The 16,310-nt window shown below is 44.2% G+C and overlaps 1 protein-coding gene across 2 annotated transcripts in view; it reads left to right on the top strand.

The window, feature by feature from the left end:
• The first annotated feature begins 4,075 nt into the window (after positions 1-4,075).
• MAP3K5 (mitogen-activated protein kinase kinase kinase 5) overlaps positions 4,076-16,310 on the top strand; it is a 109,140-nt gene continuing 96,905 nt past the window's right edge. The window contains exon 1 of one of the 2 annotated variants that reach the window (XM_075087700.1): positions 4,076-4,649. In XM_075087700.1, the coding sequence (XP_074943801.1) occupies positions 4,238-4,649 (412 nt within the window). In that variant the 5' untranslated portion in view covers positions 4,076-4,237. The remainder of the gene's footprint in view (positions 4,650-16,310) is intronic. The other variant, XM_075087699.1, reaches the window with a different exon arrangement.

The following is a 16,310-nucleotide window of genomic DNA, read 5'->3' as shown; positions in this document are numbered from 1 at the left end:
CCACCAGTCTCTATTTGCCTGCCCCTTTGTGCTTAAATATCACTTCTAATGTTCAATGTAATCATAGATTTACCACTTTTTAAAGATTTAAAATTTTTAAATTTTAAGGATTGGCAACTGCCTGCCTCATAACATGTACATCCTCTCTCTATCGAACATAAAGGCTCCTTCTGATTGTCTACAGTGATACATTTAGTCTAACTTTTTAGGACGATTTTTAGAAACAAGATTTTTATTTCTGTTTAATAATTTCTACTGCTTGTGAGAGGTCTGGTCTAAAGCTTACAGATATTGCTTTAGTCTATGTACTTTCAATAAGTCATTCAGATTTTCCTATCTGCAAATTTCATTGCATTGGTTTTTTTTTACACCCGTAATTGAAGCATACTGGACTGTCCTCCTGCAAACTTCTTTGTCCTGCTTATTGGTGAAGAGTTTACAGTGTATCTCCAATCTCTCATTCCTATATATTATCCTGTAGTTAAATGAGTGCTTTAAGGTATGGATGAAATTTAGGATCCATTTTAAACCCAATATCTGTAGCGATGTATTTTAGTCCATTCTATCAATACCATCAGCACTACCATAAACAAAATCCAAAATGCAGATTGGTCTAGAATAATTTTTGTCCCTCTACCAGACACTGATGGCCATAATAACATGAAAAATAAAATTTGGACAGAGTTATGTTAAATGCACATATGTTTTAAATTTCATCTCTATAAATCAGGATACGTTGGAACTACCTTTTTTGGTCTTGCATGTTGTTTACACTAGTTTGAGTGGCTAAATCAAGCCTGTGGCATCTGTCATATGTTGTTTGTCACTCATCAAAAATTGCATTTATATTTGCAACTAAAATTTGGCTAATGCTTGGATGTTATAATTATGGTGAAACCTAGAGGCCAATGACATATAGCTGTAAAAACATATAACGAAGAGAGGGTCGTTACTTCAACAAATTTACAGCTAACTGCTTGTTACAAGTTTTTGTTGTCAGAAAAAACAGAGCCAGAACAGGGCGATACTGAATCATGATTATATGCAAACCATCTGGTGCTAAAGATGTTAATTTTATAGCGCTTGAGAAAAAAGTGAACAAGGCAAGTGTACTTTGTATAACAAATGGGGTGTTATTTTGGTTTGTAAAAAATCCTTTGAATTATCATCTCCTAATCAAACATTAAAACATGAGAGCTGCTAAATGTCTGATCACTCAAAGAGTTAACAGACAAAAAGATATGTTTTTACTTTATAAAAATGTGGGCAATTTGTGTTTGTTATTGTCCCAGTTTCAGCTGGGATAGAGTTAATTTTCTTCCTAGTATCTGGAACAGTGCTGCCTTTTGGATTTAGTATGAGAATAATATTGATAACACACTGGTGTTTCAGTTGTTGCTAAGCAGTGCTTACACTAGTCAGAGACACTTTCAGCTTCCCACATTCTGCCAGGTGCACAAGAAGCCGGGAGGGGACACGGCTGGGACAGCTGACCATAACTGGCCAAAGGGATATTCCACACCATATGACATCATGCTCAGCATATAAACTGGGGGAGTTGGCCAGGGGGCAGCGATTGCTGCTTGGGACAGGCTGGGCATTGGTCAGCTGGTGGTGAGCAATTGCACTGTGCATCACCTGCTTCATATATTCGTTTATCATTATTATTAGTAGTATTATTTCATCTTTCTCTGCCGCCCTATTAAACCATCTCAGACCCTGGCTTTTAATTTTTTTTTCTGATTCTCTCCCCCATCCCACTGGGGGCGGGAGGGAAGCTGAGCAAGTGGCTGTGTGGTGCTTAGTTGTCGCCTGGGTTAAACCATGACAGATATTCAACGGCATTTTAATTTTTTTTTTCCTGGTTTAGGACCCAACCTCACTCCTAGCCAAATCAATAGAAAAACTAACTAATTTGGAATAGACATGGTGTTAATAACAAAGCAAGCCTCACGAGTCAGCAATGCTAAGTGGAATAGCATGCTGCTTCCGTCTCCCTTCAGCCTGAGACTTCCTCCTGCACTTGACAAACACGGCCTGTTCTCGAGAACAACAGAGACATATTGTTCTTGCTTCCTGTAAGGTGATGTAACTGCAGCGCTGAATGGATTAACACTGATTCTGCATTTTATGTAAAATGACAATATTTAGAAAAACACTGATTGTTATTCAGACTGTAGCATGAAACAATAACCTACTGTATCTGGCAGATTAGCAAATATTAACTTTTCCCTGTAAATTAGTCTTTAGTTTGCTCGTCACCTTCCCACCCCATTTACCCGTTTCTTATCAGCAGAAGCAAATGCCAGGCATATCTCATCGAAAAAGGGGACAGCTCAACGTAAAAGCAAACAGACCTACTGAAGGTACTGCAATGACTAATTTTTCTAATTATTCCAGAATTGATCCTCTGTCTACAGAAGTCACGGAAAACAGCGATACAGGAGCAGGCTTCATGCCAACCAGTTGTTTGGTCTTAATGAGATCAATTTCAACAGGATGGACCTATTGATATGATATATAAACATAACTATAAATACATAGAGTACTGTTTTTCCTTCTTTTCTCCTGTACCTATTTAGTAGAAAACCCCACTAAAAAAAATTTAAATACATCATCCGATTTCACAGTATTTGCATTCAAAAACAGACTGCAGAAGTCTCAACATCATTTCCTTTTCAAATCCATTTTGAATTCCTTAGAGGTTCACTCTTGGCCTGCAAATAATCTGAATGTTTGGGGTGTTCTCCCTCCATATTATGTATTTTTTCACATGTTGAAGGATGTGAAAAAAATCTTCCTTGACTGGGTGGCCTACCATACAAAGCTAGCACAGCTTTTGGCCACATGCTAGTTATTCCAACTAGTGTGCTTTTCCATGAAGCAGCATTGTTGTTAATTACAAAATTCTCGACTGTTCTTGACAAGCAGATTCCAGGTGAATATAAGAAACCGACATATTTAATCAACATACAAGGGTAGTTTACTGGTTTCCAGGCACAGCACTTGAAAAGCCTGAGGCTGATACTAGTGAAAGCAGCCACAAACCCTCCCGTGAACTTGAAACCGTTTGGGAACACGGAGGGAGGTTTAGATGGGTGTAACAGTAGAAAAGAAGGGCCAGCGATTATTAAATCCTGGCACTGCTCTCAACCCCGCGCGAACACCCAAAGCCCGTACTCATGACAAGCTAGTTAGGGCACGTGTATAATTAAAAAAAAAAAAAAAAGGCAGTAAATGGCAAAAATCCCTTTAACAGGACGAGGCTTAATGCCGAGCCGTTAGGCACGACCTAGCTTCGTGCAAACGCAGGCTCATTTAGGTCAGGCGGAAGGTCTGCAGACCCCAGGGGGACTTACAGGGCCCGCGGGTGAGTTTCCACGTTGGGGAGGCGCAACCGTGGCCCCCTCGTTTAACCGGCGGGGGGGAATACTAAAAATCCCAAAGCTCCGCGGGAGGCAGCGGGAAAGGCCACCCTCAGTCCCCCGGGGGCCGCCGCTAGCGGCGGCTTGGCGGGAGCACCGTCCCCTCACAGGGCGGCCCGGGGCGCGGGGACTGCCGGGAGGGGGCTCCCCACCGGCCGGAAAAGCCCTGTGGGGGCTACAGCCGGCCCCGAGGGGAAAGGAAGACTCCTCATGGGGACGCGGCGTGGCTCAGCCATCCCCAGAACTCCCACGCGGGACGCGAGGGGACCGGGATGCCGCGGGGGGGGGGCGGGGTGTGTTATTTCTGTCCGGAGGCGGGGCCGGAGGGCGGTGCCCGGCGCTGGGGCCGCCTCAGCCCGCGCTGCCCGTGGCTTCGCAGCTGTCGCTCGGCTGAAGCGGGGGCGCCGGAGAGCGATCCTACAGGTGGTTCCTCCCCGCGGCCGAGTAATTTCGCCCGCGGAGCCGAGCGGCCGGAGGAAGAGCGAGGTCCTGGGGGCAGCTGGAGAAGGACGCCGGGCTGCCTGGGGTGGGCTCGCCGGGTGGTCTCGCAGGTGTGGGGGAGAAGGGAGCGGCGCGCCATGGTACCGGCGGCGGGCACCGCAGGAGGCTGCGCTCGTCTTCCCGCTTTCGGCAGCCTTCGCTAGCGCCCGAGGGGGAGCTCCTCGCTTCAGCCCGGCCGCTTCTCCCCTCCAGGAGCTCGGTGGGGCCGCTCCGGGGCGGGCGGCGCAGCATGGCATCCGCCTAACCCCGGCCAGCGCACCATAGTCCGGGACGCGCCGCGGCGCGGCGGCGGCGGCTGCTCCTCCGCCGGGATGAGCGACGGCAGCGAGGGGATCATCAGCTTGCCCGTACCCAGCCCTCCCGGCGGCGGCGGAACCCCCTGCGAGGAGGCGCTCGGCAGGCGGGCGCAAGGGGCCGACGGCGGCGGCCGCAGCCTCCTGCCCGACTTGGCCGCGCCGCCACCCGGCACCCTCTGGGCTGAGGACGGCGCCGGCGGCGGCGGGGGCCCGGGCATCTCGGCACGGGCCAAGGGTGGCGGCAGGCGGACCGCCGTCACCTACGTGATCAACGAAGCGAGCCAGGGGCCGCTGCTGGCGGCGGAGAGCGGCGCCCTGCAGAGCCTGCGAGAGGCGTGCGAGGTGGTGGGGGCCGCGCTGGAGACCCTGCACTTCGGCAAGCTCGACTTCGGCGAGACGGCGGTGCTGGACCGCTTCTACAACGCGGGTGAGAACCGACTTGCCGGGGCTGGTGGCCGCCGCGGGGGGAGCGCCTCGGCCCGGGCTCGCCGTCACCCCGCCGGCCCGGGCCGCCCTGGCTTCACCGCGGGGCGGCGGGAGCAGGCGCGGCCCTCACCGGCTCCGGGGGCTGCTTTCCCCCCCCCCCCCCCCCCCCAACCCGGGGTGTCCCCGCTGCTGCCCCCGGGTGTCGGTGACACCCTCCGGGCGGTCGCGGCGATTACCGGGAGAGGCAAAAGTGCGTCAGAGCCTCTTTTTTTGTTGTTGTTGTTGTTATGTGTCGTCCCCCCCCGTTCCCCGCTAACGTGATTTGGAGAAGAAACTCTGTGAGCAAGTGTGCTGTGAATCAGCCCTTGTGATTTTTTTTTTTAACCTGTGGGTTAAACGTGACCTGGCTGTTTTCTCCCAGTCTCCCAACAGAGCGCAGGGATGCAAGTTTTTACTAAGAGGCTGAGCTCTGGCTGAGACAGGCAGGAGCTGGCAGGCCCCGGGAGCTTTGAAAAGTAGATTTGGCCCCGGCCGCGAAGCCCGATGGTTTCTTTGTGCTGACACAGTATCTGGGACGCTCCGTCTGTTTGTGCTCCAGATATTGGTTGCATAAAAAATTTATGGTGGATGGGCTTGAACAAAGAGCTACGTGCACCGATGCAGTTAGTTGGTGTGAATGCCCTGTGCTGCATCTTCTCACCCCGGTTCACCAGCTTTCCCGGCGATAAAGTTGTAACGCCTTCATTCGAAGGTCTGGTGACCCGAGGCTGTGTGTTATGATTTACCTGGCCTCATTTTTAAAAATAATGAGAAAAAGCTTTCCCCTGTGGTTTTTTTTTTTTATTTTATTGACAGATTCATGATATGAACATAGAATAAACAAGCCTGCTTACTAGACTTGGAAAGACTTCATACAACTAAAATGATAGTACTGAATTAATGTGTTTTTGCCTTAAAAAAATCAGAGGCAGGAGATTGACCTGACCTGCAATTTTTTAGCTTATTGTGTGGCATGGTCTTTGCATATGTGAAACACATACAAAAAAGAAGCATTTAAAAAGTTTTGGCTGATGTTGTAGTTTCCCTCTCTCCTGGGGAGGCAGGAAGGGTGAGAGGAAAAAAAACCTGGTGGGATTGTAGCCAGCTTCCACAAAAGACTCTTCAGCACAGACATGCATATGCACGTCATCTCTTTACAACTCTGCAAGTTTTTCCTCATGGACTGCTGCGTTCGGTTCAGTGAAGTGGGCGATTCTGAAGCGTGCAGTTGCAGCTTATCCCTTGTGCCTCTTGCAGAGCTGTGTCATTAGAGGTAACATTCTCAGAAGTCAGAGGAGCTGTCCTTGCAGGTGGAAATAGGGAGGCCATAGAGCTTCATTATAGATCCTTTACTCTTCACACATAGGTAAGAGGGACTTCAGATTTCAAGCACCCTGACACCTCTTCTTTCCAGGGTGGATGAAACCTCAGAGTCTCTTCTGGTTCTGTTGTGAAAGCTGTTGCATAGTGAGGCTCACAGAGTTGAATTATCTGTCGTTTTGTGCCTCTTATGTTGGTTAATTTTTAGACTCTGAGATGTGCAATAGGTGGGGTCTCAGTAGTTCACAGAGTCTTTTCTTGTAATGGGAGATTTGACTTGAGGGCCCCTTTTAAATCTGGCAGTAGGCGTCTGGCATATAGTGCTACATAACTGCGCACTTATGTAATATAATTTGCTTACTTCAAAGTCTTTTGAGCAAACTGTAAATGTGAAAACATTACTTTTTCTTTCGGTACTGTTTGGCTGTTGGGATTTAGTAAAAGTATTGCAAAACAGGAAAAGTACTTTGCCATTCTGCTTTAGTAGCAAAGCCAATAAACATGTACAGAACCAGGAGAGAAGCACCCAGCTCCTGGACTGAAGAGAGCAGGATGTAAAAGTTTGTGTCGGCTCCGCATGCACTCTGTGCTGTCTGAGCTGCCGAGTCATAAACCAGCTGCAATCCCAAGACTATGTTGTCCTGCTAACTCTAAGGCTGAACTTAGGTCTAGAAGGATCTTTGAGTTTTCATGCTTGTTTCTTTATTCCTGTTGCATCTTACACACTCTCTCTCTATAAATTTTTAAGAACTGATTGTTCTTCAGAAACTTGAAGCTAGCTAAAAAACGGCTCTCAGATTAGGAACCGAACAGTGTTTAAGTATAGAAGCTGTATAAGCTGAAGAATGCAAGTGGGGAGAAGTGTAGGGAACAAAACCAAAATGGTCATGGGGGATGTAACTATTGCACAGATTTCCCCCCCCCCCCCCCGACTACTTTAACAGGGTGGTGCTGGGGGGGAGCATTTGTAAATGACCTAAACCCCTGCCCTATTCCCCTTCTTGTCCTCTCTCTTACTGTGTGCTTTCAGTGATCAAAGATGCTATTAGTGAGTGATATTGATTAAAAAATGTATACACAGTACATTATTTAAATAATACAGCATATGAAAATAGTACAGCATGACTGAATGTCAAATAAGAATTTAGCAGTGGAAGCACTTTCAAATTAAGTAATGGTTAATTGGCCTTATTCAAGGTATGAAGTCTTACTGGACCCAGTGTAAAGGCCAACTAAGTTACGAGAATAAGAAGTGATGTGATTTCATGAAAGTTTGGTAAACCAAGCTTATAACTGTGTTTGAATGAGAAAACAATAACCGTCAACTCTTGTAATGCATATAACCGACTGTGATGGGGGAAGAAATACAGTATAATGTATCTGTCCATCATCAGTCCTTCCCCTTTTAGTATCTTGTTTCTGCTTTGTACAACATGGTCTGAACTCTTGGTGATCTCTGTTGTAGGTTCACTTCATGCCTTTCACTGCTTCAAAGAGAACTTCAAGGAGTATTAAATAAAATCTAATCTCAGATGTAAATACTCATCATCCGCTCTAAATGTAGATTAGCCTATTAATAATCTTCTTCTGCCAGCTTCGGTCAGCGGATGGTCCTTAAATGCTGAGACGTAATTAGCAATGCATATGACTAGTGAGTAGGTCTCAGCTATATATAATTGAACCATTCAAGCACTGAATATTAAGAATGAGCCTATTCTAGCATTTCTGCTTGCACAGTTTAAATTCTGCTTGATTTCAGCAGAAAAATTGCTTCTTGAGAAGTAAGTGGCAAATCAGCCCTAGAAACTGTTGGAAAAGTGTTGGACAAAAATAGAGATTTCAACATTTATTACATTTTCCTCCACTTAGGACAGTGAGGAAAGGAAAATCTAGTCTAGTTTCTTGCAAACCTCAATGTATCTGGGTTTGATCAGCTTTTTTTCCTTCATGAAGAGGATACTTGGAATTTTTCTTCCCCCTTCCCCCCCACCCAGTTTTATTAAGCTGCTGCAGATGAATTGCAGGTCTCTCTTAAATTCAGGTTAATTTCTAAACAGTTCAGGAATGTTTAAAGAGTCAAGCGATTAGATGTGTGCCAGAAATAGCAGGAAAACCTTTTGACAAGGCAATAGGTGGTCATGGTGTTTTAAAAGTTACTATAACCATTGATATTTTTAATTAAATGGTATTTTCTCTACATTATAATGACCAGATCTGCATATCCTGTTCATTTTTTTAATTTCTCAGTTCTTTTTGAAAACTGAGCCATAAATGAGTATAGAGTACTTAAGAGTTTGTTTTGATTAGGTGAACATTCTTTTTCTTTTTTCCTTTTTCCCCTCTTTTTTAGGCAGTTGAAATTAGGATGATTTGCTTTCTGTGCAGATCTCTGCACAGTCATTTTGTGTTACACAAAAGCATCAAGGACTAGGTGACCGGAGTGTTTTCATAGTATCATAGAATGTCCTGAGTTGGAAGGGATCCACAAGGATCAAGTCCAACTCCTGTCCCTGCACAGGACAACCCCAACTTTACACCATATCTCTGAGGGCGTTGTCCAAGTGCTTCTTGAACAGCATCAGGCTTGGTGCTGTGACTGCCTCACTGGGGAGCCTGTTCCAGTGTTCCACTAACCTCTGCGTGAAGAACCTTTTCCTAATATCTAACCTAAACCTCCCCTGGCACATCTTCCTGCCATTCCCTCGGGTCCTATCACTGGTCACCAGAGAGAAGAGATCAGCAACTGCCCCTCCCACTTCCCTTGTGAGGAAGCTGCAGACTGTGATGAGGTCTCCCCTCAGTCTCCTTCAGGCTGAACAAACCAAGTGACCTTAGCCGTTCCTCATACAGTTTCTCTAAACCCTTCACCAACTTCCTGTCCCTTCTCTGGACACTCTCTAGCAGCTTTGTATCCTTAATGTACTGTGGCACCCAAAACTGCACACAGTACTCGAGGTGAGGCCACGCCAGCGCAGAGCAGAGCGGGACAATCACTTCCCTCGCCTGGCTGCAGTGCAGTGCTTGGTGCACCCCAGGACTTAGTTGACCCTCTTAGCTGCCAGGGCACGCTGTTGGCTCATGTTCAGCTTGCTGTCGGCCAGAACCCCAGATCCCTCCCTGCAGAGCTGCTCTCCAGCCTCTCATTCCCCAGTCTGTATGTACATCCAGGGTTGCCGTGCCCCCAGGTGTAAAATCCGGTACTTGCCCTTGTTAAACCTCATACGGTTGGTGATTGCCCAGCTCTCCAGTCTGTCTAGCTCTGTTTTAGAAAAAGAAAAAAAGGTAGAAGTATCATAAAAGGAAAAAAGCATAAATTGGTAGGCTGGGTCAGCTCTTCATGGGAGGGAGGTGCTCTAAGTCAAGCAAATTTCTTCACCCAGGCTTTCAGGATTAGGCAGATTTTTGTCGATTAAAGAAATACCTCATTTGACTTGTCATCTGATATTTACTTCTAAATTGTATTGATTTTAAAGGGCAGGGTAAGTTAGGGGTGAGTGTTCAGTTGACTAGCAAGACAAGTGGTGTACCAGTGTCAAAACCGGGAATAACTAATAGAGGTTTTTGGAATGACCTGTAGAGTACTGTACTGTAGAGGTGGAAGCTGTGCTCTTTCTCCATGAAGAGGTTAGTAATCTCATACTTTTGGGGAGATATATCTTAAGGAGTTAGAGAGGAACCTTACTGGAATTCTGTCTTATTCTGGAGTACCTTGCACCATCTTTTGGAGAAACTTGTGTTGACTTGTAGTGCACTGATGGAGGGATCATTTGTTTAGTATCTTCAGGAGTGTGTTCCTCCTGCTTGTCTGCCTTGCAAGATTAGGCCACAGAATTAAGCTGCAAAATTATTTTTTTGAAGAATAGTAATTTGTCAGAAGCACACTATCAAGCATTCTGACTTTTGTGTACAAGCTCAGAGGGACCAATGGAAGATAAGAAAGATCATGCAGGTGGTGACTGAGGAGGATCTGGGTTCTCTAATCTGTACACTCTTTTGTTTTAGGATGGTTCTTAAGCTAAACAGCTTGAATGATGTGCTTGTCATACAAATCTCTCATTGTAACTTTAATGTTGCATTATACTAGGGAATTTGCTTTTCTTCAGCTTCTTATGCACAAGTTTTATGAATCAATAGGCCTTATAATATTTCGTACTAACACTGTTGTGTGGGGCTATTGAGGGAATTCCCAATAACAGAAATGATTGACTGAAGTAGAGTTCATTAAATAACAGATAATAAAATGGGTTTAGCCTCTTATCATTGTTTCTAGAATTCAGCATCATTGCTTTTAGAATTCATGTGGGCTTGGGCTAGAAGTTGTCAGTGTCAGCTGCCTGGGCTTAGAAACGTATTGTGCAATGTGCTTGGGGAGAATCTTGGCATACAAAATGACGAAGTCTTCAGAGAGCCAGTACAGTCGCTTGTGTGAAAGTGAACTTTGCTTGGAAGATGTTCTACACCTAAATTGTTTCTGCAGACTTTACAGAGCATTTGTGGATTGTGCATTTATAAATATTTACAGGCACACAGAAATGCACTGAAGCAGTACTGGGGTTCAGTTGCATTCTTGAAGCTTCTTCCTGTTTTTCTCTAAATATGCTGAATTCGATGATACTGCTTTTTTTTCGTGATTTATGCTTTTATATAAATTTCCTGGAAGTTCTGTGATTGTGACATACTAATGCAGACTCTTGTCTTAAACCCGGATGAGGTGATGTTATTTTCAAAACTGATGTTCTTGATACTGGCAGTTGATGTAAATGTCTTCCCCAGTAGAAAAAGGCTTCCTACCATACTATCTGTGTGTGGGAGTAAAAAACCACTACCAGAGGTAGAGTAACTGCAAGCTTTATTCTACTCCACAGTGTCTCTCGGAACGATTAGGTTTTCTTACCACCTTTTTCTCTGTACTTTCTGATTATTACTCTTTCATTTCACTAACAGAGTTTTGTCAGACACTTGAAATACTGCACATGCTTTCTGACATTATGCAGCACTTGCATCCATCACTCACTTTACTTTTTATACCCTGACACCCCGCGTTGCCCCAGGTGCTGCTGAATCACTGGTGCTGTTTCTATAGCATCATGACTTGAGAATCCCTGTTCCAAATGATAGTTCTTGTTATGTAGCAGAAGAAATTATCCTGATGCATTATTCTTGTCCAGTTTCAGTGTCAAGGGCAACTACTTAAAAAAAAAAGTCTAGTTTCAGTGTCGGTGGAACTCATGTTGAAAGAACTTTCAGCATTTCAGCAGCACTGTGTTGCAAGTGATGAGTTGGAGCAAGAAATGCAGAGTAATTTAATAATGCAGATGGTATGCAGAATAGAGTTGATGATTATAGCCATACCAGGCTATACAGACATACCAGGGGTGTGATGTATTATGAGTACAGAATCTTTGTGTCTGAATGCATAGTGTGTATTGTAACATTGAAATAGGGTGGGTTACAAAGCTCCTTTTGACACTAGATATTGATTCTGGACTCTACTAGGAGTCAGCATTAGAAACTGCAAACAAATGCATGGCACATCTTCAACATAAAATAATATTTCATTCTGAAGCACCTGAATATGATCTACAACTACAACAAAAACGATGATGATGAGCCTGGAAAAAAAAATGCTGATATAAAGTTTCTTTTGTCTGTTCATAGTTAGTGCTAGTGGATAACTTCTGAATTTATCATGAAATTACAGGGTTTGAAACAACATATTCACAAATATTTCCATTGCTGGACCAGCTGTAAATTTTTAAAACAGATTCCAATATTGGTACTGTATGCTTAACTTCCATCAGGCGACTTGTCAGTTGGTGACTAGAAGACAAATATCCCATCAATTTCTGTATGAAGTAGGCAGAGCAAGCAGATATATGGAGGGCGTGTATGGAGTGGATATATGTGTGCTGTGAGGCCTGGGTTCTCTTTCAAACTTAGTCACTGGCCTGTCATAGCTGTTCGGTGCTCTGCTGTACAGCAGGAGCTTCCTGGGGCCTCTTCTGGGGCTTGCAGAGCATCTAGCGTGGGTGCCCTGGGCAGAGAGGCCCTGATGCCAGTGTGAATTTCCAGCCATTCTATAATGTAAATAATATTAAGGGTATGCTCTTGCAGCGCTTATTTACTAAATCTCCCAGTGATATCAGTGAGACACCTGGATAGACAGTCCACATCCAGGCTTTTATTGGATTATTAGAAGTTACAGGCTTTTGAAATGCTACCTTGTCTGTTAAGCGCATCAGAGTGTTAGAGCTAGTTTTCAAATACCGTGTGATGCATAGTGTTTGAAGTGGTGGGGGAAATGCAGGTTATGAAATTTTTAGGGTCTCTTAAACTACAGAAAATATGTAAAACTCATTGTGAGGCATCCTTATGAACAGACATTATGAAACTGTATTCCTCAGTGGAGAAAAGGCTAAATGGGGCTTGATAAATGCTTTTTGAAGAGTAATGCAAAAGAAAGCCTGTGACTGATTTTTCTCCAGTTTGCATTTCTGTAGCTCTGAACAGGATGTGCCATTCAGAAATGACTCCTGAATTTACTGCAGCCATGGTAAGGATTTGACTTCTCTTCTTAGTTGCTTTCTAAAGTAAAGAAGCATGATACAAAAAGCTGTAAATGTAGCAAGTGACAACAGAATGAAACAAATTGTGTTAAAGCCTAAAGGATCAAGTGAAAAGTAGAAAAGGCCTTAATGCATCATTTAGCACCATTATCTTCAGTAAATTTTTCCTGTCAGTTATGGTCTTAAATAAAATCCAGGTAAGCAAGTAAAAGTTTGTTGTAGGACCGTTCATTTTCTTTTGACCCTCAGTAGATAAAAGCTGAGTTTTAAGTGTATTCTGTAGTGCCGGTCTCTTAAAACTTTTCCTTTTTTTCCCCCAGCCCCTTGGAACGGTCACTGGTCAGGACTACTGTATTTGCATGCATAGGTAGCCTGCAAGTTGTATTTGTAAGTTATACTCAAAGAAATTAAAAAAGCCTCAGTGGCTCAACAATGATAGGGATTTTGCACATTTGTCGTTAATAAAATGGAAGTTATTGCTGGGATTCCCATCTTTCATTGTAGGCTCCCCGCTTTAGCGTGTCCCTGAACATCTAGTTTCCGCATTAGTCTCCTACCGCTTATTTTGTATGGCTTCTCTGGGGGTTTACATTCAACAGTACAGACATACTCAGAAATACAGCATTTGTTAAGACATATGAAGCAGTCAGTGAAGTCATCTTGTACAGCAGAACGTGTGTGTGACAGATGACAGCAAAATCTGTTTTGACAATTGGGGAATTTTCTGGTAATCACTGATGGGTAGATTTCTGTAAGAAGTTTGTAATTGTTTGCATTCCAAGAGAAAATGAACCTCAGGCTGAGCTTGACACACAAGCACAGGCTGCTTCTTTTTAGTCTCAGAGGAAACAAAATAATATAGACCAAATTTATTCCCTGACTGGTGCAGATGTGATCCTTCTTTCAGTTATGAAGAGCTGCTGATCAACTACTAACAACGGCATGCCAGAGTTGGATTCTCTTCTAAATCATGTCTGCCTTTATTCAAACCTTTGGGATGTGTACTTAAATGGCACTTAAAGATTTCCCACAGACTGACTCATTTGAAGTCAGTGGGAGTCAGTACTCTTTCAGATCCCACAAGAAACTTATGTTTTCATTTAGGAACTAGATACCCTTGTAAGAATTTGGCTCTGCATTTTTCTCTTACTGTAATAAAGTAAATTAGTTGCTCTGGGACTTGCTTGTGGATGGCATCTCTGGATGTCTCTTGCAGAGGGTGCACTCTGGGTGAGTAAGCAGCTGGTGCTTTCACTGGTGAAGACAGCTTTTCAGTGATGTCTTCACAGAATAGTTGTCTGCAGCTCTTGCAGAGAGTTTTATCTGATCTTCTTCCCCTTTACACGATATCTGTCTGATAGATGTATACTGCTGCTTTTAGTACAGTCTTTCTGGCTTACTAAGAACTGCAGACTGAAACCAGCAGTCTGAAGTGTGAAGGTGCAGGTTAATTAATTATCAAGAGTTGAAAGTCCTCCAGCACCTTCCCGTGGACTTACGTGCTTCCAAAGGAAGTGTGTTCTGCAGTGTGCAAGTCTGACCATAGCACAGAAAGCCCTGGGTGTGAACAAGGAAGACTCAGTGATGCACCAAGACGGGAATTCTTGTACTGCTGTAGGAATTCATTTATGGTTCTGAAGTGGGGCCCCTCGTGCTTGGGATAAATTTATCCAGTTACATTGACACAGTAGTGAAGTGCTTGTCACCACAGAGGCACACCGGTAAGATTAAAAGCTCCTACTTCCACTGCTCCACCTTCAATAAGATTTTTACAGCTACACATGCTTCGAAAAGCATGACAGTACTGCTTCTTCCCTCTGGAAAAATATACCTGAAGAAAAACATGCTACATGTATGCCGTGATCTTGTGTTCTGTTGGTTTGTTACTGCCTCTCAGTGCAGTATCAAAGATAAGGTTTCTCAGCCTTTTCTCCAGGAACCTGATGGGTGATTCATGTGAAAGTGGATTGACATTAATCTGAACATATGTGTGCTGACCAAAGGTTCTGCTTCCATGTGCTGGCAATGACACGGCATGCTGGTGAAAGCCAGGTTTTTAGTTGGGTGCTGCATCTTGTCTTCACTCGCTCCTTGCAGTTTGTGCCATCAGTGGAAGTGACGTGTGGCACCTGTGGAGAGGGGCAGAAGCTATTTGCCTCCAGAATGTAACCTTGTCTTCCAGATCACAGTTGGAAATGAGAAGTTTTTGCCAGGCAGTTGGTGTGAAGAACTGGGAATCCTTCCAAGTCTCCTTAGGAGTGGAATTTGGTCAGTTCCGAACACTGTTACCATTCCTGGGTCAGGTGCAATTGCAAAAGGCTCAGTGACACTGTCCCGATCACTGTCACTCGAAAAGAGGTGGCTGTTACCTGTGTAAATAAACTGAAGTCCTTTTTTATTTATGCTCTCTGTTTTCTTGAGGTCAGTTTCAATTTTTGTTTTCTGCAGAGCTGAACTCCACTGGTACTTCATATAATAACTAATATACTTCATATGATACTTGGAGTCCTTTAACATGTAGTCTCTTACAAGGGTTTTCAGTGACCTTACAAATCATGCAAACTGCTGTGCAGAAACTCTTTTCTTTTCTTATGATGATGAAACTTATTTCAGGAGGCATACTTCCCCAATCACTTCATTCAGTATTTGTATATTATTTACATTTCAAGATAGTGAAGCCCATATGACTCTGCCTTCCACAACTGTGTTTTACGAGTGTATGTTAATTAGGAGAGGAACAGAACTTCTTAAAGATTTGTGATTTGGTTTTTTTTTATTATTTTGAGACTGTACAACTCAATCTTGGTGGTTCCAGTTTAATTTTATTTCTGTTGGAGTGTTTTATTCCTTTTATGTTGTTCAGGGTTGTCACTGAATTTGGGGATTTTTCTGATTTATTAACCAGGAGTAACAACTCTGGGTATAGCGAGTGTTTCACATATGAAGCATAGGAGAGATTGCAGCCCAAACAAGAAAAAACGTGGCGCTTCCAAAATATCCTGTACAAAACAGGATTTATTATTTTTTTGAAAGGGTGCCAGTAGAGGGGGGGAAAAGCATGATCCCTACTGCTGCAGCTCTAAAGGGGTGAGGGGAAAAAAGGCATTATCTTTGTTGTGGGATGAGGGCTGATGCATCCAATGCTGTTACCTTTGAGGAAGTGCTGCAATCTTGCAGCACTGCCTGCTTCTGGCCTGTTCCTGAGGGATGATGTTCTTTCCTACCCCTATATCAGAGTGAGCAGAGGACTGATTTGTTTGTTTTTTGGTGGTGGTTTTTTTTCTTCTTGCTCTCACAGACCAAGGGCAGCATGTGGATACCCTGACTTATTACAGCCATAGAAGGCTATCTCTGGTGGTGAAGTCTGAACTTCGTGTGGCGTTGCTGAGGCCAGGTCTGTAGCTGGAGAGGAAAGTAATTCCTCAACCTCTCAGCGTGAGGGAGGAAGCTCTCTGGCCTGGGCTAGAGCTGGGGATGGGTGGTATATGCTGGATTCGGGACAAGCCTTCTCCTAGGCTGGATCCTATTTGGGCAGCACTGTCCAGGGTCAAGACTGCACGATGCAGTCCTGCCCAGCTGTGCTAGCAGCCTTTTGCTGGACCAGTCTTAAGGTGTATGGCAGAAATATCTGTTTGCAGATGAGTTTTCAAGTGTCTCATGGGCTGGATTTAGGTGCCACTCGAAGAGCTTGTATTGAAGCCTTACTTGACGCACTTATTTCTTTGAGACTTAATAAC

Source organism: Phalacrocorax aristotelis, chromosome 3 (genome assembly GCF_949628215.1).
Source record: "Phalacrocorax aristotelis chromosome 3, bGulAri2.1, whole genome shotgun sequence".
Lineage (NCBI taxonomy): Eukaryota > Metazoa > Chordata > Aves > Suliformes > Phalacrocoracidae > Phalacrocorax > Phalacrocorax aristotelis.
The sequence above is the reverse complement of the archived record's forward strand: the minus strand, read 5'-3'. Positions and strand labels throughout refer to the sequence as shown.